At 42.4% G+C, this 27,369-nt stretch overlaps 2 protein-coding genes across 4 annotated transcripts; both read right to left on the reverse strand.

Moving 5' to 3' along the window:
- glipr2 (GLI pathogenesis-related 2) lies at positions 1–11,131 on the reverse strand. 3 transcript variants are annotated; one of them, XM_061215646.1, is made up of 12 exons: positions 11,012–11,131; positions 8,423–8,449; positions 5,664–5,873; positions 5,425–5,502; positions 5,043–5,231; positions 4,644–4,697; positions 4,256–4,465; positions 3,588–3,665; positions 2,914–3,117; positions 2,377–2,595; positions 1,266–1,343; positions 1–1,066 (listed from the first exon to the last, which is right to left on the reverse strand). In XM_061215646.1, exons 2-12 carry the CDS (start codon positions 8,427–8,429, stop codon positions 909–911), a joined length of 1,485 nt encoding a protein of 494 aa, XP_061071630.1. In that variant the 5' UTR covers positions 8,430–8,449; positions 11,012–11,131; the 3' UTR covers positions 1–908. The 3 variants fall into 3 exon arrangements, with proteins under 3 accessions (XP_061071630.1, XP_061071627.1, XP_061071628.1); XM_061215643.1 differs by lacking the exon at positions 11,012–11,131 and adding an exon at positions 8,676–8,806; XM_061215644.1 differs by lacking the exon at positions 11,012–11,131 and adding an exon at positions 8,676–8,805 and having other exon boundaries at positions 2,920–3,117.
- Positions 11,132–17,327: 6,196 nt separating this feature from the next.
- On the reverse strand, positions 17,328–25,584 carry im:7150988 (Golgi-associated plant pathogenesis-related protein 1). The gene is made up of 6 exons (XM_061215647.1): positions 25,359–25,584; positions 24,201–24,245; positions 22,943–23,152; positions 20,367–20,444; positions 19,864–20,013; positions 17,328–18,812 (listed from the first exon to the last, which is right to left on the reverse strand). The coding sequence occupies exons 1-6, from the start codon at positions 25,375–25,377 to the stop codon at positions 18,805–18,807; spliced, it is 510 nt and encodes a 169-aa protein (XP_061071631.1). The 5' UTR covers positions 25,378–25,584; the 3' UTR covers positions 17,328–18,804.
- Between the last annotated feature and the right edge of the window lie 1,785 nt (positions 25,585–27,369).

The raw sequence follows: 27,369 nt of genomic DNA on the forward strand, positions 1-27,369 counted from the left end.
GGAGATAAAAAGGTTTTATTATTACTCTACCTTTTGTTAATGAAAGAATACAATCATGAATGGAAGTACTGTACTTTGTTGTCTGAGAGAGACCTATTAGAGACAGTAGCTCCAGCTGCCATCTAGTGGCCATGTTTGAAAGACAAATACATTTCAAGAATTTGTTTACGATATCAAGAACATTCAAAGTTCAATTTAAGACCGACTTACATTTTATCTTGCTGTTTTACTAAAACTCTCATGCATACACTACTGAAGCAGATTAAGAGCTTTATTTTCCAAAAGTTGAAAATGACAATGATTGAAAGCTTTAATATTCTGCCCATCATGTTTTAACACAGACATAATTGTCATTCATCATTTTAAAAAATCAATCAACAGTGTAATTAATCTCCTAGTTCTGGGGACCATACTACAAGAAGGATATAGAGGTGCTGCAAAAGACTCCAAGAAGGGCAACCAGATTAATTCCTGGTATAAAGAATAAAAGTTATGATAAAGACTTAAAATGCTTCATCTCTTCAAGCTTAGAAAATGGTGACTCACTAAAGGCATTAACAAAGTAAACTACAGGAGATTCTTCAGGTTGAGTTTAGTTAGCAGAACAAGGCAGCATTCATGGAAATTGGCAAAGGATAAATTCTGCACAAATATTTGGAAGTATTTTTACACAGAGTGGTCACTGTGTGGAACAGCTTGCGAGGAGATGTGGAGGAGGTAGAAACGCATGGAATTTTCAAGACCAGGCTTGATACGGTGCTAGATACCATCTAGCTTTTAGGTAAACTAAGCATTAGATACATTTCAGTGGTAGGAAAAGGCAAGCATTGCTGGGCTGAATGGCCTGTTCTTGTAATTATCTTATGTTATGGCTTAGTTGTCTGTTATGCCGTCCTCTTTCCTTCATTCTACTTCTTGGCCAGGACGTTGTCTCGATAGTAGGCTTTTTTTGGGATGTTCCCACAGGGGTCGTAGTAGGCCACAGCAATGAACAGGCCCTGACCATTGGTGGCCAGCCCAATGCCTACATTTCTGGAGTATCGCCACACCATCTGAGTGAAGAAATCTAGGGAGAGAGCACAGGGAGGTGTGTGCTGAGCATTCTGCCACAAAATGGCCACCGTGCATCACCCAGGTGGGGCACCATTTAGATTTCTCTGGGCAGTCATCTCTGCTATCCTTCTGAGAACTTTTATCCTTTCGCATAACGCAACACACATTCTCACATTCTCAAAAGTAGATTTGTATTTGTATTTGGGTCGTACCTGTTCCATTCTGACGCTCAGGTGAGGAGAAATTATACTTCTCACTCTCTTTGTACCAGGCATCAGCCACCTCTGAACCTATAGGGCACAAGAGTTTCATTATTATTACTGCTGTTGTTACTAAACTATTTTTTCTGAGTATTGATTTTCCTACACCTTTTGATCTGCATGTCTAAAATGGCCAAACCTGTATGCCTTTATACGGCACCCATGGCCGGGCAGCTGTCATTCTTTGGCTATTAACACACGAGTATATGTGTAAATCAAACCGTAGCTTAGTACAGCATGAATATGCAATTAATTTTAAGGCTCCCATTAATACCACAGATGTGAAAACAAGGTCTACGTGATTTTGTCAGCATAAAATATGTAATTTAGGGCTCCTTGTTTTGGAACTACTGACTTGCACACTGATCTGCTGGGCAACATGAATACATATTACATGAGTTATCCATACGTACAGCAGTATTCAGCCTAGGAATCAAACCTCAGACCACAAACCTACATTAGCCTACATTAAAATGTCCCACATCTAGCACACATTAGCCTTAACCACATTAGCCCTAAACACCCTAAACCTAGGGTGATTGCTTTGATCAAACTTATACAACCACATTACTGTGTGTGTGTGTGTGTGTGTGTGTGTGTGTGTGTGTGTGTGTGTAACCAGGGCAACATTGGATCAGGTGGTAAGAGCAGTCATCTGTCTCGAGCAAGACACCTAACCCCTAACTGCTCCTGATGAGCTGGTTGGTGCCTTGCATGGCAGCCAATCACCATTGGTGTGTGTGTGTGTGTATGAATGGGTGAATGAGAAGCATCAATTGTACAGTGCTTTGGATAAAGGTGCTATATAAATGCCAACCATTTAATTGGCTTCACAAGAGCACTAAATACAATACTGTATGAACATTAAACACTTTTTGCTCTTGGTGAACTCCTGCTAAGCTGTTAATGTCCAATAATGGTGGTGGTCAGTCTTGCACTACAAAAAAATGTTAGGTTGTGATTTTGTTCAGTACAAAAATGACTAGGCCTGTCAATAACCCACCCTCCGATCCAACCGCGGTAAAATACATTTTATCGAGCCAGAGTGGGAGACAAACCGCACCAGTGGGGGGCTCTGTGCTGGTACTCCAGCGGTTCCAGAAGTTCTGCCCATGTTCCTCGTCGCTGTTCTTCAGAGTTTTGATGCTCACTAAGTAAGTGGCCCAGTCCTGTGCCTCCTTGGAGAGGGAGGGGCAAAGCTTGAGAGGCTCTGCCCCATGCTGCTTCCGATAAATGTTCTGTGCCTCTACCAGAGACTTCCGGAACTTCCTCAGCTCCTCATCTTTACGCATCAGTAGATCAATATATTAGCAAGTGCATAGGCAAACTGATTTATAGATAGGTAGTTCGATGGCCACAGTTTCAGACATTAGCCTCTTGATCAAGTTACTTATTTGAGTACCAATCTTTTATTTGTTATTATTATGTTTTTTAAACTTCAAATCATCCTTTTAGATGCACATATTTAAGAAACATATCCCATAATGTACATTCAGTCACAAATTTACATAAAATAGCCACACAAAAAAAACACTTACATGGGCTGTATAATATAGGGTGGTATTGTAGTATAATGGTCTACTTTTACAATTTCACGTGCCTTCACCTGCTGTGCCCTTAGGTCCATCGCTGCTATATTCCTGTGTAGATGTGCCAGCTGGTAGGACGTTCTTCTCGAAGTAGCCCGTGTTGGTAATGTTCCCCGCAGGACTGTACTGGCCCACCACAAACACGGTGTTTCCATCAGTGGCAAGACCCACCCCCACCTCCGTCGTGCTCTTCCACACCACCTGGGTGAAATGCCCTGTTGTGGACACCAGGGAGAGACATTGTCCGCTTCATCGCATTAGCGAAGCACTTCTGAGATGCTTTTGGTCTAAAACTCAAACTTCATCGAATGGAAAACATGATAACTTTATTTAAGATTATGGTTTTTTTTTTTGTTTTTTTCCGTTTTTTTTCCTATTACTGTTGGTCCCCTAAAATTGGGGACTTTATATTTCAAAGGGCTGTAAATCTTACATACATCACCCTTTAAGCCCAAATTCATTTCAAAGCCAATGAGCTGGAGAACTGAGCCAAACAAATAAAAGAACATTTGATCACTGCCCAAATACCTATGAACAGCATTGTGCATCAATTCATGATTATCTGTATGTATTTAACCCTAACAAAACAAAAGGATTCCATAATGTCAAATTGTTCTACATTTTGGCTAAACCCCCACAACCTCCATTTTGACTTCTGTCCACACTTGATTTAATCTGAAGTTACCCGTTTTTGATTGGAATCCTGAATTCCTGAAGTTGTAGTCTTTGATTTCACTGTACCACTGTTCTACAGCGTCCGTTCCTGCAAACAGATGATGATGATATTACAATATATACATAACACACTAAAAACAACTACACACAACCACAACTGTACACACCAGCGAAATGCACACAGTTATAGTAATCAGTATTTAATTCTGAACCAGTCAGTTGGTCATCATGATAAGACTGTGTAATGAACTAACACACTACATTAATGCCATTTGGCAGACACTCTTATCCAGAGCGACCTACAGATGAATAGACTAAGCAAGAGACAATCCCCTGAAGCAATGCAGGGTTAAGGGCCTTGCCCAAGGGTCCAACGGCTGAGCGGATTTTATTGTGGCTACACCGGGGATCAAACCACTGACCTTGCATGTTCCCAGTCAGGTACTTTAACCACTACGCTACAGGCCACCCACAATAAATGCATAACACACGAAAAACAGACCATTGAATAACTGTACACACATGAGCGAAATGCACAGTTATAGTATTTTATCCTGAAGCAGTCAGTTGGTCATCGTGATAAGACTGTGTAACACACTAAGATGTGAGTATGTGGTAATAAATGATGTTTTATCCTGAGCCAGGCACATGGCTGTGGTATCGCAGCTTGCTGTGTACCGCTTGGTTTCTTGGGGGCGGAGCTCCAGGAGTAGTACAGATTCTCCCCGTTGTTGGTCTTGCTGTGCTGCAGTGATTTGACGGACAGCAGGTGATCCGCCCAGGCCTGCGCAGATCTGCACAGGTCTCGGCTCAGCGTCAGCGGCGGAGCCCCGTGTTTCCGCCGGTACGCGTTGTGCTTGTCCACAAACTCCTTCTCGAAGCTGCCGTCTGTATTGTCAAGGCAAGGAAACCAGCCTGAACTGTTGGGTGATTGCAAATCAAAGGAAAAGGCAGCAGACAGGGATGGGTACACAGAGCGAGACGGGGAGTGATGTTATCTCTGGCATTGCAGATTTCGAAACAAAGAATTGACTGGAGATTAAGAGGGACTGAAAGAGCCACTGACCTGGCACAGTGACCTTCAAATCTTGCAGGGAATCACAAGTGGACCTGTAGGATTCTGCAGGGACAATTCTCAGTTAGTCAACCAAATAATGAAACAAGTTAAAGTCATCTGAAGAACTGTGCCAAATTGCAGTCTCCACTATTGCTATTTGGGCTGTAAGCAGGGAATAGTACACGCTGACCGATTATCTCTTCTCTTTTTAGAAATACGAAGTACAGGCGGTAGTAAGAAAAAGATTCAAGGAGAAGGGCGTACAACCCCACTAGACAAGATGTGTGGTCAGATAGCAGATACTTGCTTTTCTTGTCTTTTGTGAATATTGTTATGAAAATATGATTCTGTTTGGGGGGGTTTTTGAAGTATAGCCCATTTGAATGATCTGAGGTCATATCCTGTCACCTGGCGTGCCCTTCGGCTCAGCTTCCTGTGCAGATGTCCCAGCTGGTAGGACGTTCTTCTCGAAGTAGCCCATGTTGCTGATGTTCCCCGCAGGACTGTACTGGCCCACCACATACACGGTGTTTCCGTCAGTGGCGAGACCCACCCCCACCTCCGTCGTGCTCTTCCACACCACCTGGGTGAAGTGCCCTGTTGTGGACACCAGGGGGAGACATTGTCAGCTTCATCGCATTAGCGAAGCACTTCAGAGATGCTCTTCCTTCTAAAAAATAACATGAATAATATTGTCCGAACTTTGTTCCCTTTTTGGTGTAAAAGTCAAACTTCTGATTCAGAGCTGTGACTATTAGATGACATTGCACAAAGTATTTTATTTAGTTACCAGTGTTTGATTGGAATCCCGGGTTTCTGAAGTTGTAATCTTTGATCTCGCTGTACCAGCTGTCGACTGCTTCCTTTCCTAAACGCATACAGACGGTAGCAAAACAGTGATGAAAATATTATCACAATAAATACGTGATAGCACACTACAAACACACTTAAAAAGAGTTTGAAATATGATGGAGAATGGTTTTGTCCTGAACCAGTCACTTGGCTGTGATGGACCGTCCTGCTACACACCAGTGAGTTTCTTGGGGACGGAACTCCAGGCGTAGTACAGATTCTCCCCGTTGTTGGTCTTGCTGTGCCGCATCGATTTCATGGACAGCAGGTTATCCGCCCAGGCCTGCGCAGATCTGCACAGGTCTCGGCTCAGCGTTAGCGGCGGAGCCCCGTGTTTCCGCCGGTACGCGTTGTGCGTGTCCACAAACTCCTTCTCAAAGCTGCCATCTGCTCGAACAAAGCCAAGAAACCGCTGTGACTGTGATGGTAAGGGTTTCCCACACTGATTCACGCTACAACAAAAACAACAGCAAAGCTTTCTACCGCATCTATCACCACATTAAAGCATGTTTTCATGTGTCAGAACCCGGGCTTTGGGAGGGGCTGAAGTGGTGTGGAGATTGCACAGAAAATGTGAAACACGCTTTCCTTTGGAGCTGCTCTCCTTGTATATTCTACAGTCTATAGAGAACTTGCAGTTGTTTTTCACATACAGGGGTGTTTAAAACAACTGCGACGGCAAAAACAAGACCTTTACAGTACGTCTGCAAAAATTCCCCTGAGTTGAGAGATTCTGAAAAAAAAACTGTCACAGGCAGTTTAAACAGGCAGTTTCGGTTTGTGCAGGCGGGGAAACCACAGAAGTTTCGCATATTAGTAAAATAAACACAATGTATACACATGTGTAGTCATGTTCATCTAAAGGACAGTGCCTTATCTGTTTGTTTTCTTTTACAAAGCAAGTTCAGTCAGATAACTCACAATGAATTAAGCAATATTTGTTGAGGTTTAATGTGAATGCAAACTTTTGTGTTGACTCTGCAATGCAAAAAAATGTAATGCATGAATTGGGAATAGCAGGATCCCTAAGCAGCAGTGCGGCAGAATGGGCCAGGCAGCACAATAGCTTTAGCATGCAGAATGAGCCAGGCAGCACAATAGCTTTAGCATTGGGAATGAGCCCGGCAGCGCAATAGCTTTAGCATGCAGAATGAACCAGGCAGCACAATAGCTTTAGCATGCAGAATGAGCCAGGTAGCACAATGGCTTTAGCATGTGGAATGAACCAGGCAGCGCAATGGCTTTAGCATGCAGAATGAACCAGGCAGCAGGGCAGCTTTGTATGGTTGCATCAGGGCAGATGCGACAGCAGATAGCAGGCACCATAGCATGGCAGAGCATGCAAAATGAACAAGGGCCTTAAGCAGGCATGGTCTGTGCTTTATATAGTCCCTCCCATTAGACGTACGCATCATGTGAGGGGGCGGGGCTTTATATAGCCCCTCCCATTAGACGTACGCATCATATGAGGGGGCAGGGCTTTATATAGAGGGGCGGCCTGTAGCGTAGTGGTTAAGGTAAATGACTGGGACCCGCAAGGTCGGTGGTTGTAATCCTGGTGTCGCCACAATAAGAGCCGCACAGCCATTGGGCCCTTGAGCAAGGCCCTTAGCCCTGCATTGCTCCAGAGGAGGATTGTCTCTATTCAACTGTACGTCGCTCTGGATAAGAGCGTCTGCCAAATGCCATTAATGTAATATAGCCCCTCGCATTAGACGTCAGCATCATGTGAGGGGGCGGGGCTTTATATAGCCCCTCCCATTAGACGTACGCATCATGTGAGGGGGCGGGGCTTTATATAGAGGGGCGGCCTGTAGCGTAGTGGTTAAGGTAAATGACTGGGACCCGCAAGGTCGGTGGTTGTAATCCTGGTGTCGCCACAATAAGATCCGCACAGCCATTGGGCCCTTGAGCAAGGCCCTTAGCCCTGCATTGCTCCAGAGGAGGATTGTCTCTATTCAACTGTACGTCGCTCTGGATAAGAGCGTCTGCCAAATGCCATTAATGTAATATAGCCCCTCGCATTAGACGTCAGCATCATGTGAGGGGGCGGGGCTTTATATAGCCCCTCCCATTAGACGTCAGCATCATGTGAGGGGGCGGCGCTTTATATAGCCCCTCCCATTAGACGTATGCATCATGTGAGGGGGCGGCGCTTCTCGAGTTGTCTGTCTGAACTAGCACCACAGGCTTCATTTATACAATCAGGAAAAAGCACAAACTCTCACTTCCACATTAATTTTTTTATGCAGTAGGCTCAGAATATTTTGGAATCTCTGTCATAAGAACATAAGAATACATAATGAGTAGATCGGGCCGTTCATCCCATCTCTGCTCTTCATTTACCCACAGTGCCATCGGGTCTGGACGCTGAGAGCCTCTGCCTCGACTACAACGCATTTCAGGCAGTGCAGTCCACCTGGGAGTCCCTGTACACAGAGATGCCGCTATGTGTGTTTACCTATTCCTGTGGTTTTACACTGGGTCTGTGGTCAGGGCTCTTCTGATGCGCACTGAAGACCCACCAACCTCTCTAAATGGCATCTTGGCTCTCCCCACAACCTTGCACTTCAATCCAATGTGATAAATTTAGTTCATAATACCATTTTGTATTGTTTCTATTGTGCGGCTCTATAGATGCAAATTGTATGTCAGGATTTGTATTGGGTTCTTGGCAATCATAGCACCAGCTTGCTTTATGCCATAGTGATTTTGCATAATTCCTGCTGGTCTGGGAATGTTGTTAGCCAGGTTTGACTGGCTACTATTTCCTGATGTGCCAACATCAGTTATTCATGCTCACTCATGCCCTTATTTTCTCTTACAAGGAGAGTGTCTATGATAGTGTCATGAGTATGATGTCAACAGAACCATAGTGAGACCTTTTAAACAGAAAAGAAAAGTAATAGTGGTGAAAATATAGGATATAGACATACCTGCCATGGTTCTAGTTTTCGTTTGTGCTGCAAGACAAAAAAAGGACAGGAAGGCATTGTGGGTGCACTGCGTCTGAATTTACTACAAAACGTATCAAATAACTAAATACACATTTCACCTGAAAGAGTAAAAGCTACTGATAACATAACAGCATAGCACAAAACGCATTCCCATCATCATGATCACAGCGAAGCTCTCCGCTAATAAGAGGAAGACTAACAGCAGGTCCCCCCCAGCAGACGCTACCCTCACCTCTGTGTTTCTCCCATCTATGTGGAACACCAGGAACAGACATTTCCACACCTTATGTGCTGCACCTGCAGTGTCCACACACTTTAATGTGTGTTTATCTTCTTAAGTGCAGCTCTTAACCCTACCTACCCTCTCCTCTGCTGTTCCTCATTCCTGGCTCAGTGTAAAACACTGACAAACTCCCTCCCCCTTACTACCCATTGGCCTCAGTATCTCAAGGCTAATAATGAGCTGAATTATAGGGGTAATTGGGGAAATTTGATTATGATGGCCAAGAGGCTCCAGGAAGCTGGGACTCGGTTGTGTGTGTGTCTGTGTGTGTCTGTCTTTCTGTCTGTCTGCCTGTCTGTCTGTCTGTCTGTGTGAGTGAGAATAGGAGGGAGGAAGTGATGCAGTCGGTTTAGATCCCTCTACAGTAAGTGTGTGTGTGTGTGTATGTGTGTGTTGTGTGTCTATATGTGTATGGTGTGTGTGTGGTGTGTGTGTCTGTTTAGATGCCACAGTAGGCAGCTGACCCACTACAGTAAGGCACTATGACATCAATGTGAAAAACTTGTGGCTGCAGTGTGAAAAGCACCAGCAGGCTTTCTACACGCGTTTCTAAGGTGAATCACAAAATGACATGGCGTACATGAGCGCGCTTGCGCATAGTTTGCAAATAGGACATTCCAAATTCGGGTGGGATTCCAGATACCACATTTTAATTGGAATAATAATTATAATATGTATGTACCTGTTGTTGACTATTACACATTTGGTTACCATACAATTTTATTGAATGTCTAACCCATAAGCAACGTGCAGTAGTGTACTGCACTAGTCGTTTGCAAAGGTGCCTTATAGTGTATTTATTATTATTATTATTATTATTGCTGTTCTATTATTATTATAATAATTATATATATATTATTATTATTTGTATAACATTATTTGTTTTGCAACTTTCATACAATGCACTGCTGCCTAAAGTGCTTTACATGTTGGCACACATAAAGTATGGTCCCTTGACTGTAAAATACATAAATTATGGTGCATTAGCCTTCTGTCAGGTGCAGAAGATAGCACTCATCATTGGTGTGTGTGTGCCAGCAAATGGAAACACACAACTGCTTGTTTGCTTTACACAGCTCTTATTCCATTTTATACAAATAATACAAAGCATTCCCATTTGTAAATGTGGAGTATCATTACATATATTCTTTTTATATACAGTTCATTTGTATTTTTAAGTATACATAATGAGGAGACCAGACCATACATCTCTGCTCTTCATTTACCCACAGCACAGAGAGTATCCAGCACACCATCCACCTGCACCCTGTGCCTCTGCTACAACACTTTGTACGCAGTGCAGTCCATCTGGGAGCCCCTGTACACAGAGATGCCGCTATGTTTGTTTACCTATTCCTGTGGTTTTACACTGGAACCGTGGTCAGGGAAGCATAATTTGCCATCTTCTGATGGAATCTTCTTTATATGTATATAAATATGTACATATTTATGTATGTGTTTGTTTACCCATATAGGCCTACTGCAATATCTGACAGCTGAAATAATTTGTATATTTGCCAATATATTGCAAATTGCTGCAATATCCAGGTGACATGTTTTATTTCACTATATCACGGTTTATGCCATTACTGTGAAGGCAGTTGAGATCTATTTAAGCTGATTGTGCCTTGCAGGTGAGGCATGCAGTAAAAACCTTTTTTTTTTCTTTTTTTCATTTTCTACGCGTGAATCGGTGTGCAGCAGAGAATCCCTGATGCACCTGTTCACAGGCTCTTGTCATTAAAGTGTGCTCTGATTGGATCAGATCTTGGATCTTGGTTGACAAGAAGCTGTGTATTGGTGCAGTATTCTATAGTCTCATTGGCTTCTAATTGATTGCATAATGTTTAATCTCAATTACAATATTCCTTCTTAAAGTTAACAGGCCTTGCACTATGAACAGTGCAGTAACTCTATTGCTGACAAAAGCCTACAGAAATGATATATTATTTGTAACCATGTAACCACCAACAGGAATTAAATTAATTGTCCTTACTAAGCCAGAGTGAGACTGTCAGCATGTGCAGTAAAAACCAGTCAGAACGGTGGTCAGGCAATGCTATTTCCACACAGCGAAGCAGTGCCACTATCAGTACTGCATTTACACATTCACACTCTGCCTGCCAGTGAAATTACACACCTGATTAATGGCATTAGTTACTGCATGTCTCGCCTACTGCTGACAAGCTTTTTCACCGCATAGAAAGCACCGATTATGGAATCAACATTCATTCATCAACATACAGACGTGCGCAAACACACACACACACAGCCCGTGTACACACCTGCTTCACTTCTTCTTCCTTTAAGGCTCTGTCAGCTTCTGCGCTCCCTGAGTCCGCAGTCTCTCTCTCTCTATATATATCTCTCTCTCTCTCTCTCAGTTTCTCTCTCTCTCTCTCTCTTTCTCGCACACACACACACAGTCTCTCTCTCTCTCGCACACACACACACACACACACACACACACTCTCTCTTTCTGTCTCTCTCTCTCTCTGTCTCTCTATCTCTCTCTCACTCTCTCTCTCTCTCGCTCGCGCTCTCTCTCTCTCTCTCTCTCTCTTCCCACGTATAGATAGACTGCAGTTCTATATATTAAGGGCACAAGAGCCTGTCCTCTTTTCACCCCAACCCTAAACAAGCAAACACAAATAAACAAACACACACATACACACAAACATACACACACTTACTGTAGTGGGGCAGCTGCCTACTGTGGCATCTAAATCGACTTCATCACTCCCTCCCTCCTATTCTCACACACACACACAGTAGTGTTCTCACACTTTAATTTGTATTTTCCAGTAGTTTGACCCATTTGCATTTCAAATAATTGAATTAATAAGTTGGCAGATTTGATGTAGTCCATGCTCCCACAAAGTACCTCCAATAGTGGAAAAAAAGTGAAAAAGTCAGACTCAGCGAACATTTGGGTGACTGGAGAGTAAATCTGAAAAAATAGGGAAGCAGTAGTAAGAGGAATATTGGGAATCGGCAGAAGAGCAGTGACTACCCCCTGGTCCCCTTGGCTGAAAACACACATTTACAGTATGCATGCACACAATTGTATACCCAGACACGCCTGTATGCAAACACACACACAAACATACAGAACTGCATTGAAACTGAATTAAACAGAATATGTATGGAGTTTCGTTTTGAAAAGATGTTGTTTCAACAACATTGCGTTGCTATGTGTGGGGCTGTTGCAGAGGGCTTCCGTTTCCTGCCTTCAGAGTAGAAAGTACAGAGAAGGGCAACAAGTCTTGTTCTAAGTATCAGAGCCAGCAGTGTAGCATGGTGGTTATAGAACTGGGCTTATACCTCAACAGATTTGGCTTTCATTCTTTCATTGGGGTCCCGCCATTGTACTAGCTGGGAGCAAGGCACTTAACCCCAATACATTACACATACACACTGTGCTTAATAATGGCTAAGCATTATTGGTTCAGTGCAAATAAGCTCTGCCCTTATACCTTATAAGCATAGCTCAGCTTTGTGGCTTCAGTGTTGAAGCTGCACTCTTGTGTCATCAGTGACCCATCTCTGATGTGAGAATGAATGTGATGACATCATAGCTCCTCCATCTTAAGACTAGCAGGTAACTTTCTGTCCAAAGATGATTGAGATGGAAGGAGAGAGTGGCATCCCCCGTCCTTCCCTCATTTCACCGATCGGAAGTGGCTACTGATTGTCTAAGTGAGGTTTTGGCTGTATTCATTTCAACTGTCCATACTATATAGATCATGTGAAGGAAGGAAGAGAGTTAAGTGTGTAGCGATTAGCCTGCAACCTGACTGAGTTTGCGGCTCTGTGCCACACTATGCATTGGCTCATTTATACGGTACTTTGCGTGTCTGTGCATGACACATCAATTCATTTTGGACAAAGCCTGCTCATTGCTCAAGGGCAAAAAATTTCATACATTCCAAAAAAAGCACTTCGGCTGGGCAGACCTAGACCTGTATCTGCCAGTCACATCACCCCCAGCCTCTGATTGGCTATTACATTGATTCACCCAACCCACTTTGATTCCCAGACAATCACTGCAAAAGCAAATTGAGTTCTCAGTTGACTTAAACCTGGTTAAATAATATTTTAATTTACTAAGTAAGAGCTACAGACACACACACTGAAGTCTCCAAACACAGGAAGGACGAAAGCTGGAAGATTGTAGACCTCATGTCTGCTTGTGTCAAGATTGAAGATTCAGGTTAGCAGCTGTGAGCTCACTTCTGGATAGTTGTCTTCACTCACCTGAGAAGCGGAACGCCATGTTCGGGGGCTGACGAGGAATCTGTGCCAATCGGGTCGTAGGAACTGGTCTCAGAACTGTAGCGGCTTCGTCCGTTGCCGTGAGTGATGGCGGCTGTCTGTGACTGACGTTAATGTGACAACGTGCTTTCAGGCAGTGCAAATTCAGAGGAAGGAAGCTGTGGTTATGGGGGGGAACCAGTGGCGGTTCTGCTTGTGAAACCGCGCATGGAGAGGTACCAGCCAGCTCTGGTCTTATCACGTCTCAGCAGGGGTTCCACAGAGAATACTGCTGATAATGCAGTAAAACATCAGAGGTGTGGGTGCATCGTGAAGGAGGGTCCTTCATAACTCAGAAATGTTTACAACTTTGAAAGCGACCTCAAAATGCACAAATCTTGAAGAATTTGGATCCTTTTTTGATTGGGAAAGTTCAGTCATAGTGGTCTTCCTAGATTAGGCTGACCTATTTGATAAGCGGTTTGGTTTTGTTCTGATATTATTTAGAATATTTGAAAAATAAAAATGCTGTTCCAATTGAGGACATTACATTTCACTTGTTGTTTACAGTAAAGCCTTTCAAGTATGGCCTTTCTTTGTTTCAATCACAGTTGACTTTCCTTTTGAAGATGTGTTCTTTGAAGATATGCTGCTTTGCCTAACTCTGACAGTATTGAAAATGTATTACCAGTGGTGATTCTTTTTGGTGTTGCCCTCCCTTTAAAGAGCTTTACAAGTTGCATTTGCTACTGTAAGATAAATACAAATAAATACGAAAGTTTTTTTTTTGCAAATAAATACGAAAGTTAAAGAGAAGAATAGCTATTGTTGTGTTTTTTACTGGATCTGTTTCATCAGACGATGCTCACCTGTGAAATGTTAAAAAGGGCATTTTTCCCAAACACTACTTTCATTTTCACACCAATTCAGAATATTATAACACTCATAAGCTGTTCTCTGCCTTCTCCTCTCTCCTCTCCCCACCACCTTCCCCACGTCCAACTTCTCTTTGCAACTTAATTCAAGTTACAGACATTCACATCTCCCTCAAGGCTCAGTGGCACCTGGATCTACCTTTAGCCCTTCTCCTATTACCCCTCCACCCCTCCTGGATCCCCTCATCGTCGATGCCCTGCAGTCCATGCCCCTGACATCCTCCCTAGTGAACTCTTCCCTACCTGCTGGATGTTTTTCCCTCCTCCTTTAAGTTCCTTTCCATCAGTAAGGCACTTAATTCTACTAGAGATGCCTTTCTTCTGTACTCATCCTCCCCGGCTTGCATTATTTGACACCCTCAATCATCGGATCCTCCTGTTTCCCCTCTGTGAAATGGGGATTAATGGCATGAGCCTGTATTGGTTTTACGTCACTGATCATTCCCTTCCAGGTTGCCTGGGTTAGTGCCATTTCAACACATGGCCGTATCTCCACAGGTGTCCCCCAGGGCTATATTCTCAGTCCGCTCCTTTTCTCTCTTTACACCAGAGGTCTCAACCCTGTCATCTTTGCCCATGGGTTGTCATAATATTGTTATCATTGCTATGCTGATGAGACTCCACTCATTCTTTCCTCCACACCCCAACTGAAATACATGTCACCATGCCAGGCAGATCCAGGCTTGCGCGTATGATAAGCAGAGCTGGGACGAAAAACCTTGCCTGAAGCTGCCTTCCTGCCCCATCATCTCCTTCACCTGACTTCTGTGTCATCCAGGGCGACGGCACACCATCATATTCCTTCACTGCCAGGAACCTCAGAAGAGTGGTGGACAGCAGACTGACCCACTCAGAACTGTGCAGCTACCAACTCAACATAGCAGTTTGCATCAAATTATAAATGTTCCAGACAAGCCAGACCCCTTCATTCTGCAACCTCTGCAAGCCTGGCTCCCGCTCTCAGGGTGTCCTTGGCCCCCGGTGGTGGAACGCCCCCCACATCAGCCAGAACTGCAGAACCCCACCTTCCGCTGCATACTTTTCATATTGTTTTGCATTTATATTTTTATCTATAGCCATCTTGTTATTTTGGACATCTTAGTTTTGGATTACCTTCTTGTGTATTCCCTAACAGGTTTAACTAGTTTACAGTGTATTCTAAGCTTTTATATCTGTGGGCTCTTTCGTTGCCTCCCACCTCTTGGGTTACCATCACAAATATATAAGGGGGGAAAGGGTGGGGGACATTCTGAGGTGTAGACTGCATGACTCGATGGAACACATTAGGGACATTGTGTATTGTGAGACACCCACCCAGGTCCATGCCTTGAACCATCAAAACTCACCTCAGCAAACTATCAGTGTTTGGTCTCCCATCACAGAAACCAGGACAGGGGAGGCGTTATTCTTTATAGGTGGGTTATGGGCCATTGTGCAAACACATAGTTTGGGGAGAAAAATGAACAAAGAATGGCCTCTGTGATTCTCAGAAATGTCATAAAATTGTGGCTAAATTAGCAACTTCTGGGAAACTATTGTGAAACTACCATGACTTCTGCAAATATGGACAACACACATGTCACACACCAGGTGACACCCCTGGGATGAACAGAGTAGTAGGACACAGGGAGATACAGTAATTCCACTTTTCACTGGCATCTCATTGTCCCTCACATGATCCAGAAAGAAACCAAAATAAAGGCCAAATGCTGGATAGCTTAAGAGCAGAACAGCTTTTCTTGTGCCCCCTTGGTTTCCTTGCAGTCGCGCTGCTCTCTTAGTGTGTGCTTTCCTGGTCCCAGCCTCTTTTCTGTGGAAATAAGCACACCGTGTCACTGTAACCTAGGTGTGTAGGCGTGGCTCCAGCACTCTACAGCGGTGTTGCTCTCTGCAATGGCAGTAATAAGAGCGGTAATACTTAAAATGTAGCAATGGCAGTGCACCCAAGTGCTTGATCTTCTTTTTCCATCCAAATGTTGTTTATTGATTCATATATTTCTGCATATAAATGGTCACTCAGTTTAATTTGTTGCCTTTTTGTATATGTTTCTCATTGCACAAATAAATACACAGCTCAGTTGAGTTGGCAGATAAAGGCTTACAGTGAAAACCAGTGAGACTAGTTTCTTTCCAGAGAAGTATAAAGATTAGATTACACTGGATTACACTTTGTCAGATTTCTCTGACATTTGTATTGTGTCACAAGTCCTTAATCCTTGTCAGAAAAAGACAGACACACTGATATAATAAAATAAGACAAGCCATTGCAGCACATTTTTTAATAGATCATTATAAAACATACATAGGTTCCCATCTTAATTACACCTGCGCCATAGCCCATTTGTTGCATCGCCTCAACCAATTGCACTTGTGCTGGGCCTATGCTGAGCACATTTTTTTCCTGAAGGTCGGGTTACAATGCGTTCTGCAGCCTGGTAAGTCTAACCCGTGGGGCCTGGTAAATCTAACCTGTGGGGCCTGGTAAGTCTAACCCGTGGGGCCTGGTAAATCTAACCCGTGGGGCCTGGTAAATCTAACCCGTGGGGCCTGGTAAGTCTAACCTGTGGGGCCTGGTAAGTCTAACCTGTGGGACCTGGTAAGTCTAACCCGTGGGGCCTGGTAAGTCTAACCCATGGAGCCTGGTAAGTCTAACCTGTGGGGCCTGGTAAGTCTAACCCGTGGGGCCTGGTAAATCTAACCCGTGGGGCCTGGTAAGTCTAACCTGTGGGGCCTGGTAAGTCTAACCTGTGGGGCCTGGTAAGTCTAACCCGTGGGGCCTGGTAAGTCTAACCCGCGGGGCCTGGTAAGTCTAACCCGTGGGGCCTGGTAAGTCTAACCTGTGGGGCCTGGTAAGTCTAACCCATGGAGCCTGGTAAGTCTAACCTGTGGGGCCTGGTAAGTCTAACCCGTGGGGCCTGGTAAGTCTAACCTGTGGGGCCTGGTAAGTCTAACCTGTGGGGCCTGGTAAGTCTAACCTGTGTGGCCTGGTAAGTCTAACCTGTGGGGCCTGGTAAGTCTAACCCGTGGGGCCTGGTAAGTCTAACCTGTGGGGCCTGGTAAATCTAACCTGTGGGACCTGGTAAGTCTAACCTGTGGGGCCTGGTAAGTCTAACCCGTGGGGCCTGGTAAGTCTAACCTGTGGGGCCTGGTAAATCTAACCTGTGGGACCTGGTAAGTCTAACCTGTGGGGCCTGGTAAGTCTAACCTGTGGGGCCTGGTAAGTCTAACCCGCGGGGCCTGGTAAGTCTAACCCGTGGGGCCTGGTAAGTCTAACCTGTGGGGCCTGGTAAGTCTAACCTGTGGGGCCTGGTAAGTCTAACCTGTGGGGCCTGGTAAGTCTAACCTGTGGGGCCTGGTAAGTCTAACCCGTGGGGCCTGGTAAGTCTAACCTGTGGGGCCTGGTAAGTCTAACCTGTGGGGCCTGGTAAGTCTAACCCGTGGGGCCTGGTAAGTCTAACCCGTGGGGCCTGGTAAGTCTAACCTGTGGGGCCTGGTAAACCTAACCTGTGGGACCCTGAAGGGCCTGTTGGAGGGCATAAGCTGATACTCTCCATATAAAACATGGGAGGGCTCACGTGTAATGACACCAGCTGGACTTAACACTCTTTATGCATGCAGCTTGGACTATTGCCCAACTACAGATTTCGCTGTCAAGGCACACTTTTCAAATGCTAATGTAACAGAAAATAGTAGAAAATTACAAATAAAAATAATTTCACTGAAAAGGACAGATGATAGTCAGAGACATTGACTGTTTAATAAAATGAGTTGGAGTGAAAGCTAATATGGTTTCCTAGTTTAAAAAGGAGAGCGAGGGTGATATTAGAGTCATAAAGTCTACAGTTCTCACAGATTTTTAAACACTGCCATAGAGGGTTTTTTTTGCAAATTATCACAGTGACTTTGAAAGGGTGTCAGGGTGAATTTGGTGGAAGCTTCAGTGACCAAGAAAGGTCAACGTAACTGTGCCTATGGAGACGTCATCAGCAAGACACATCATCAGCAAACAGCCATAGTGGGCAGAAAGCCTATGCTCCACAAATGTGATGTCCGTGCATTGACAAGTCAAAACAGGTTAGAGGCTGGGTGTAACACTACATCCTTAATATTGCTGTGTATCTACACTAAGTTCATATTGATGCTTTAAATCTCAGATTTCAAAAATGTTTTTATGCTGTGCCACCTATTTATGTGTTTCTTTGGTTGTAGTGCAGTGTGACATTTATGTGCAATTGATTATAATGAGGTTGAGATGCAAATTGCATGACATTAATAAAGAGCAGATGAAATGTACAAACAAACACTATGACATTATTTTTTCCAAATATGTTTCAGTGAAACAAGAGTGTGACCGAGTGACTCAGAATACTACGACATTTTACTCTTTACTGAGACTTGGTGATGGTGGACCAGCAGAGAGCGTGGTTTGGTTTTATTTGGTTTTATTTAATTACAATATATTTGAACTTGTATTTTAAGTTACCTTTTCCACATCAGAGTGGAGGGAGTAGGAGGAGGTAAATGTTAATATTTATGTAAAACATTACAAATAAAATAATTTCACTGAAAAGGGCAGAGAGAATTACACTGGATTCATAGAGACATTGACTCCTTGAGGGGATTAGTCTGGAGTCAGGGCTGAAAGTGAATATGGGCCTCTAGTTTAAAAAGAAAATGGCAGAGAGGGTGATAATGACAACAGCTCTCCCATTAAAACAGGCAGTGATGGTGATCTTTTAACCATAGAGACAACACTTATATTGTTGGAAAAGACAGCGGGTAATATTGCAGTAAACCGGGGCTTATTTTGAACAAACTCGGCTGCTCTGGGCTCTGTTGCCTTCTCTTTGCTGTCTGCCACATGTCACCGCTGATGGACCGACAGGTCCTCAACCTACTGTGGGCAGGATAGATGAGTCAGGGTTAGAATGAAACATGACGGATAACACTTTGAATTTACAGAATGTTATATGCTGTGAAAATAAAGCTGACTGGTAATAAGCAATCTTACACAATGTAATAATTTCATTATTGTTGGATGTTGTTGGATTTTCAGTTAGGAAAGTTAGGCAGTGCCTTTTAATGCATACCCTGAGCACATATCCCTGTTCTTACTTCTTTACTTCTGTACAACTGGTGCACATCACAATTAATCCAGTTCTCCCACTGCAGACTGTGTACTAGTATCTCCTCTCCAGCATAGGGACTTATGTGTGACAATATTATATATATTATATATTATATATAATATAATATAATATAATATATATATATATAATTCATTACAGCACTATTTATTTTTACATTGAGGTTTTGTTTCTATTAAAGTCATGTTCAATATCTGTAATAGTGTTCATCTGTATTTTTTTATTTTTTTATTGACCTTAACAATGACAGCTGTGCTGACAGTAGGCCAGTAGTGGGAACTTCATGCACTAGGCATTGTGTGCTTTGGATAAAAGTGTCCGCCGATTAAACAAATTAATGTAAATCTGAAATTTATCAAATTTGATTAAAATTTACATTTAGCAGTGAGAGTGCAACCAAATGCTCGCGTTTCTTTTCCCACTCAAATAGTAGTAGTTTATTCATATATTTCTGTATATCAATTTTAGTTAATTTCTTGCCTTTTTGTATATATTTCTCATTGCACAAATAAATACACTGCTCAGTTCAGCTGGCAGATAAAGGCTTACAGTGAAAACCATTATTTTCTTTCCAGAGAAGTATAAAGATTAGATTACATTGGATTATCATCAATTACATTGGACTTTATCAGATGTCTCTGACATTTGCATTGTGTCACAAGTCTTACTCCTTGTCAGAAAAGGACAGACACACACTGATATAATAAAATAAGACAAAGCATTGCAGCACATTTATTAACAGATCTAAAATTTTAAAAAATTAGATTTTCAAGCAAAGCATACTTTTTACATTTAATTTACCTGGTGGCAAGACGTTATTCTCAAAGTACTCCACACTGGTAATGTTCCCCGCAGGACTGTACTGGCCCACCACAAACACGGTGTTTCCATCAGTGGCGAGACCCACCCCCACCTCCGTCGTGCTCTTCCACACCAACTGGGTGAAGTGCCCTGTTGTGGACACCAGGGGGAGACATTGTTAGCTTCAAGTGTGCTCAATGATGCTCATCCTACAACCTGTCGGTCAAAATGTCAGCTAAGCACATAAGGTGTCAAATGTTGATATGATGTTTCCAGTTTGTGTAACAGCAACTCATAGCTGGGATTAATATATATAAATAAATATATATAAAATTATATATACAATTATTCATTATCATACATTTCATGTCATGTCATGAAGGAAAAAAAGTTTAACTGTGGAAACTTTCAATAAGAATTTAAAGAATATTAGGGTTTGTTGGGATTTCATTCTCCTGGTAGCTTTTGGCTAGGCTATGTGTACACAAAATTGTATTTCTTACCAGTCTCCATACTGGGTCCTGGTTTGCTGAAGTCGTAATCTTTGATCTCACTGTACCAGCTGTCTACTGCTTCCTTTCCTGCAAACACAGCAAAAGAATATTAAACCCAGAAGTGTCCCTGAGCAAGATACCTAACCCCTAAATGCTCCTGATGAGCTGGTTGGTGCCTTGCAAGGCAGCCAATCGCCGTGTGTGTGTGTGTGTGTGTGTGTGTGTGTGTGAATGGGTGAATGAGAAGCATCAATTGTACAGTGCTTTGGATAAAGGTGCTATATAAATGCCAGCCATTTGCCATTTACAAAGCACAAAAAGCTCATTTAATATGTACAAAAATGCTTCCATTACTTGTATTAAAATCATCACAAACGACTATCCATCACCCATCCATTTTCTAAACTGTGTAGATCTGGTAAGGGTCACTGGAGGGGCTGGAACCTATCCCAGCATGCATTGGCTGGAAGTCAGGAATGCATCCTGGACAGGTCACCAATCCATCACAGGGCCCACACACCATTCGCTCACACATTCATATCCGAAAGACAATTTAGGCTCTCCAATTAGTCTAACCTACATGTCTTTGGACTGGAGGAAACTGGGGTACCCAGAGAAAACACACCCACACAGCGAGGCTCGCAGTTTTGAAATCAGTACCTTCTCACTGTGAGGTGACAGTGCTACTCAATGCAGCCACATCATAAATAATAGTACGCATTGTAAAATGTGTTTTATACAGTGTCCCACCATCATTTTTCGGACATATTTTCTTGATTTGTCTCTGCACTCTGCAATTTTAGATTTGTAATGTGTACAAATTCTCAGCTTTTATTAAACGGCATTTTTATAAATTTTTGGTTTCACCAGGTAGAAATTACAGTGCTTTTTATATACCCCCCCATTTCAATGACAATGTCACTGAACTGTGCAGAACAAGAAGAACGAGTGCACTGGCCAAGGATGATCTACAGTTTTTGACTGAAGAATTCACACCAATAATAAAAAATATATAATACTAAAAATCCACAAACACCTCAAACAGATCAGCAACTGTCAGAGGCAGATGTTCATGTGTCAGTAACTACACTTTCAGGAACAGAACTGCAGAGGCTACACTGCAAGATGGAAAGCACTGCAAAAACAGGATTGGCAGGTTACGGTTTGCAAAAGTTGTGGAAAAAAACGTCATATGGACAGATTCACCAAAATTTGCTTGTGTCAGCGTGATGGCAAGAGCCAAGGTGTGGAGGCCAAAAGGAGCTGAAGTCATTCAAAGATTTTATTTACAAAACTATTTACAAATGGCATTTATGAGCATTCCTGCCAGACCTGACTAACAACATTTTCATACCTTGCACCCCTGCTAAATGTCATGTGAACAGATCAACCAAAATTTGCTTGTATCAGAGTGAAACATCTGTAAAACATGGTCTGGGGCATTATGGTTTTGGCATGCATGGCTTCCACAGGTAAGGGCTCACTTGTATTCACTGATGCCTCCAAACTGATTGGATGGCCTTCGTCCTATCGCAAACCAATGGGCCTCATGTAAGAACATTTTTGTATTCTTATCATAGATTCATCTTTTTGTAAATGAAGATGTCCATTATAATACAGTAGATATACGGTACTGTAGGTGCATTCCGTAGGCTAGATGGCCAATGGGATTGACGAGAAGAGACATCTACCACGTAGTCTGTACCTCATTGGGTAGACTGCGGTTCATTGGTTTTTTGGAAGAAGATAATAATAATAAGGTGGGCCATTTATACACTTCATCTAATTTTTCCTAAACGGTCCACTAAATATGTTTTTGAAAACATTTGAGGCAAGAAATAAGCAATGCCATTGCTGAAAGCTGGCAGTGTTCATATTTGATCTGCAACGCCTAGTTTGAAAGCTTGACCCAAGGTTCTGCACTGCAAGGCTTTCCATGGGAAATGAATGGTATGCGTGTTTACATGCGTAGGACTGGACCCAATGTAAATGTTGCTCCTAGAAAAAGTTATACATTGGTGAATGCGCCAAATACAGCAACAAATACTTTTTTCAAAGGCAGAAATTGGAGAATTATTGACTGGTCAAGTCAGTCACTAAATCTAAATCCAAATGAACATGCATTTCATATGCTGAAGAGAACACTTAAGGCAACTCCCTCTTCCCAAACAGGAGCTAGTGGCTGCAGTACACGCCTATCATGGGTTACAGACCTAAAGCAGTTATTGCATGCAAGGGATATGTGATAAAGTATTAAACACGACTGCTATGTAATAACATTTCTGTAATTTCCACATGGTGAAATCAACCCTTTAATAAAAACATAGAATCTACACTTTAACCATATGTGATTTGTTGGATTCAAATCAAGAAATAATTATTTGACCCAAATAAATAATATTAAATAATAGTACAGAGCCAAAACAACAAAAACTGTCACTGTCCAAATACTTACGGACTGCAGTGTACAGTATGTGGGAGTGGTCGTAGTTTGATTTAGGGTATGTATTTGAGATGCATACATGGCGTATACAGCAGTAGCGTCTTGTCGGAGGAATCCCATGATCAACGGGCTCGCTGTGCACCTGTGGGTTTCTTGGGGGCGGAGCTCCAGGCGTAGTAAATGTTCTCTCCGTCCTCCGTCTCGCTGTGCTCCATCGTTTTGACGGACAGCAGGTGATCCGCCCACACCTGCGCGGATCTGCAAAGCTCCTGGCTCAGCGTCACCGGCGGTGCGCTGTGTGTCCTGCGATACGCGTTGTGAGTTTCCACAAACTCGCTCTCAAAGTTGCCGTCTGCCGTTAAAGGATGCTCCGTTTACAAAACTATTTACGGTTCATTTTTACGATGACAGAGCGCAGCTGCATTCGCCTGATTTATGAGTGTTCTTGCCAGAACTGGCTAACAACATTCTCATACCTTGCAACACCACTAAAGCACTAACGAGGTTAACCATGTTAACCAAGGACCAAAAATACAAACAAATCATACAAATACATAAAATATCACACTGACCTTAAGTAATGCAAAACAGAGCATTTCAAACTCCAGTCCTGAAGCGCTATAGCCTGCCCTCTACAGGTTCTCTTGAGCACTGCGTGCCTTCCAGGATTGTGAGCAAAGTTGCTTATTGCACGTTCTATGTGTTTTGTGCCACAATATAAAGAATGACACCTCTATTTACTCAATAACGTAAATGTAAGTTAACACATTCAATCAATAGTATTATGTGTTATATCAATTGAATCAATAATATGTATATATATATATATATATATATATATATATATATATATATATATATATATATATATATATGTGTGTGTGTGTGTCTGTGTGTGTGTGTGTGCGTGTGTGTGTGTGTGTGTGTTATATTTATTCAATAATAATATTTGTATTCTGTTACCTTAATTTTATTGTGTAGATATGGTGTATAAAGTGCAGGTCTAACTTGATGTACTGAAGCACCTGTGTTTCTGTAGTGTTTACCCTCTCTCTACCGCCCCCCTGCAGACCACTGTGGTTGGTGTAATAAACCAGTCATGTGGTGCCCTATCTGTCCTGTCCTTCAGGAATTTGGTTAGCTGGCCAGATAGGCTAGCAGGACTGGTAAAATGTTCCTTTCAGAAATATTGCCGATGAATTATCCCACTTCCTTGGTACCAAATTTAAAACACTTCAATACCATTTCTATTTTTGCACTTATGGCTTCAGGCATAATTGTGAAAGAATCACAGTTTGTAATACAGGCTTATGAACTCATTAGAAAGTGAGGGCTTTATAGCATAGAAACTGGTAGTAAGGGAACAAGGGTTTTGAATTTGAAAAAATCAAACACGAGACCTTTGGTGGATCCGTTGTCTTTTGTGGGTTCCCCTTTCTTTTTAACTGCAAGACAAACAAAAACACAGGTCATCAAATGCTTTTCATCTGAATTATTAGCATATTATCTCAGGGAATTTAAGCATATTTATTCAGCCTAACAGCTGAACCTGAGATCTGGGCAGTCGTAAAAAACACATTCAAAGCACAAAATTGATGCAAGCAATGATGATGAAACTGAAAACAAGCCGAAATAGATAGTGCAAGGTGCAAGAAAGTGCAAACAACCACTGTTTCAAACAAGCCACTAACTGGCAGCATGGTTGCTTTGCATATTATTGGGGTTTGTGAAACCATACTCTCCCATCACAAGAGTCACCGTTTTGCAGCATTCTTGACCTACAATTTATGACAGGTTTGCTCATGTTCAGGGCAGTGGCATGTGGCTAGGGCAGTCCTGGAGAGCCACAGGGTCTGCAGGTCCCAGCTGATTTATTGTGTCTGACTGGTTTTTTTGAGGTTCAAAGGAAAAACCAGCAGACCCTGCTTTGATCAACATGTCCAAGCAAATGCCTTTTGAAACACAGTATGTTACTGGTGTTCAGCCTGTATTCCTCACAACTTCCATCTCACTTTATAGCCTAGCTGTTTTAACTTATTATTCACACCGTTCTAATTGTTTTAAGATGTGTTTGTTTTGAAATGTTATTGTTTTATGTAAACTCGGCATCAATTTCAATGATCTTCCGAGGTCGTTATGTTAAATAAATTTTACTTGAAAACAGCCGTTTCCCTCCCTCTTAATAGCCATAGAACGCTCGTTTTAAAGCACAGACATGGATGCGTTATTTAAAAAAAAAAACTCCATCGTGTTTTGTGCGCTTGCATTTCTTTCTAACCTATAGCCTACGCTCGACTCACCTGCAACAGCACCGACAGGTGAGTGTCTTCTTTCTGTTGATGAAAAGACCCTGGACGCTAACCTTATGCGGCTGAGGGAAGAGGTTTGCTTGAAAACTATTTTCAACCATTTTTTCGTTATGACGCAGGATCAGCATCAGAAAAACCCGACCGTCGTGGCTATACACACCCGTAATGCAAGGCTAAAATGTTACATTGTCCAAATAATTTGGAGAAAGCCATCATTCATCGGAACTTTCCTCACAGTAACGCACGTACCTGTTATTAGTTGCCCCATGACCGTGATCAACAAATTCCGGTAGACAAAAAAAGATTCTGGCGGAGTTTGCTTCTGCTAAATTGACAGTGCTGCAGTTGTCTCCTGTGACGTTTTGTAGAGGACTCAATCTTCCCAGCAAGCAAACAAGTCAGTGACAGAAGACAGGTTCAGCGTTGAAATCTGATACTGCTCTTCCATCCGTTTTCTCGTCCAACTGATGACACATTTACGTCATATTGGGAGCCACATCATAAAGTGCCATCCATAATGTTTGGGGCAAATTGATTTGCCATCACACAATTAACATATTGTTGAAGTGCACATTCTCAGATTTTATTAAAGGGCATTTTTATACATTAAGGTTTCACCGTGTAGAAATAACTGTAGTGTTTATACATAGTCCCCCCATTTAAGGGCACCACAATGCTTGGGACATATGGCTTCACAGATGTTTGTAATTGCTCAGGTGTGTTTAATTGCCTCCTTAATGCAGGTATAAGAGAGCTCTCAGCACCTAGTCTCTCAATCACCTTTGGAAACTATTATTGTAGTTTAGCAATGTGAGGACCAAAGTTGTGCCAAGGAAAGTCAAAGAAGCCATTAAGAACAAAACTGTTAGAGACATTGACCAAACCTTAGGCTTGCCAATATCAACTATTTGGAACATAGAGTGGGGTGCAAAAATGTGGGCACCCCTGGTTAAACACGAGACCTTTCTGCAAATTTTAAAGCAAGATTGCTTTTTATTTTCATTTTTTGCTATTTATAATGGCTTTTTTTTTTTTTTTAAGAAAAGGGCTGTGTGCAAACGTTTGGGAGCCCTTTTGGGTTATTTTTTGTAACTTTTTAAAAAGATGATTACTAAGGTCCAGACCCAGGTTATTTACTTGTTAGAGCTCCAATGAGTCAGGTGATTTCAGGGCTGAACTTTTTATTCTGAAGTTACTCCATGCCATCTAAAGTATCCAACTGCAGTGGCTGTTCTGTCTGGTTGTCCAACAGTTGTCCAAGGATTTCAGAATGAAATGGTTCATTTCCACCAAGAAGGAGAAGGCTACAAAAACTCTCTCAATGTTTCTAAAAACGACCTATTTCCACTGTCTGAAACAGTATTCGAAAATGGAAGATAAATGGAACAGTTGAAGTCAAGGCAAGGTCTGGAAGACCAAGAAAGATTTCAGATAGAATGGCCTGAGACCTGGTGAGACGAACCCACACATCACTACAAAAAAAGTAGCAAACACAGGTCTAGCTGTTCATGAGACAACAATACAACATGCTTGAAACAACAAAGACCTACATGGCAGAGTTGCCAGAAAGAAAGACCTCAACACATAATTAAGCGTCTGAAGTATGCAAAAGAAAACATTGAGAAGCCTGAAGCCTTTTGGAAAAATTGAACTTCTTGGCCACCACCAAAGAAGGTATGCATGGAGAAAACAAGCGTGAAGCCTTTGTATAGAAGAACACCTTGAAGCATGGAGGTGGATCATTATGCTTTGGGGTTGTGTGGCAGCTGGGAGCACAGCAAATATTGTGCGAGTGGAAGGAAGAATGGATTCTATCAAATCTCGAGAAATTCTAGAGGCTAATGTTCAAAGGTCAGTCCAGACATTGAAGTTGAAGAGATCTTGGGTATTCCAGCAAGACAATGATCCAAAGCATACCTCAAAATCAACTGACTGAAGGTTTTGAAATGGCCACCAGTCCCTAGACCTGAATATTATTGAAAATCTCAAACATGCCGTACATGCAAGGAGGCCGAAGAATATTTCTGCCAGGAAGAATTGGCAAAAATTCCAATAGCGAGAATTAAAAGACTCTTAGCTGTCTACAGGAAGCGTTTACAAGCTGTTAGTTGCCTGAGGAGAAGTTAAAGTACTAACTGACAGTGTTCCCAACCTTTTGCACGGGACCTTTTTCCTTTTTTTTATTTTTAACTGGAAAAAATAAAAAAAATAACTAATCTTGCTTTAAAATTAAGAAACGTGTCATGTTTAAGGTTATACC

The sequence above is a fragment of the Conger conger genome, chromosome 12 (genome assembly GCF_963514075.1).
Source record: "Conger conger chromosome 12, fConCon1.1, whole genome shotgun sequence".
Taxonomy (NCBI): Eukaryota; Metazoa; Chordata; class Actinopteri; order Anguilliformes; family Congridae; genus Conger; species Conger conger.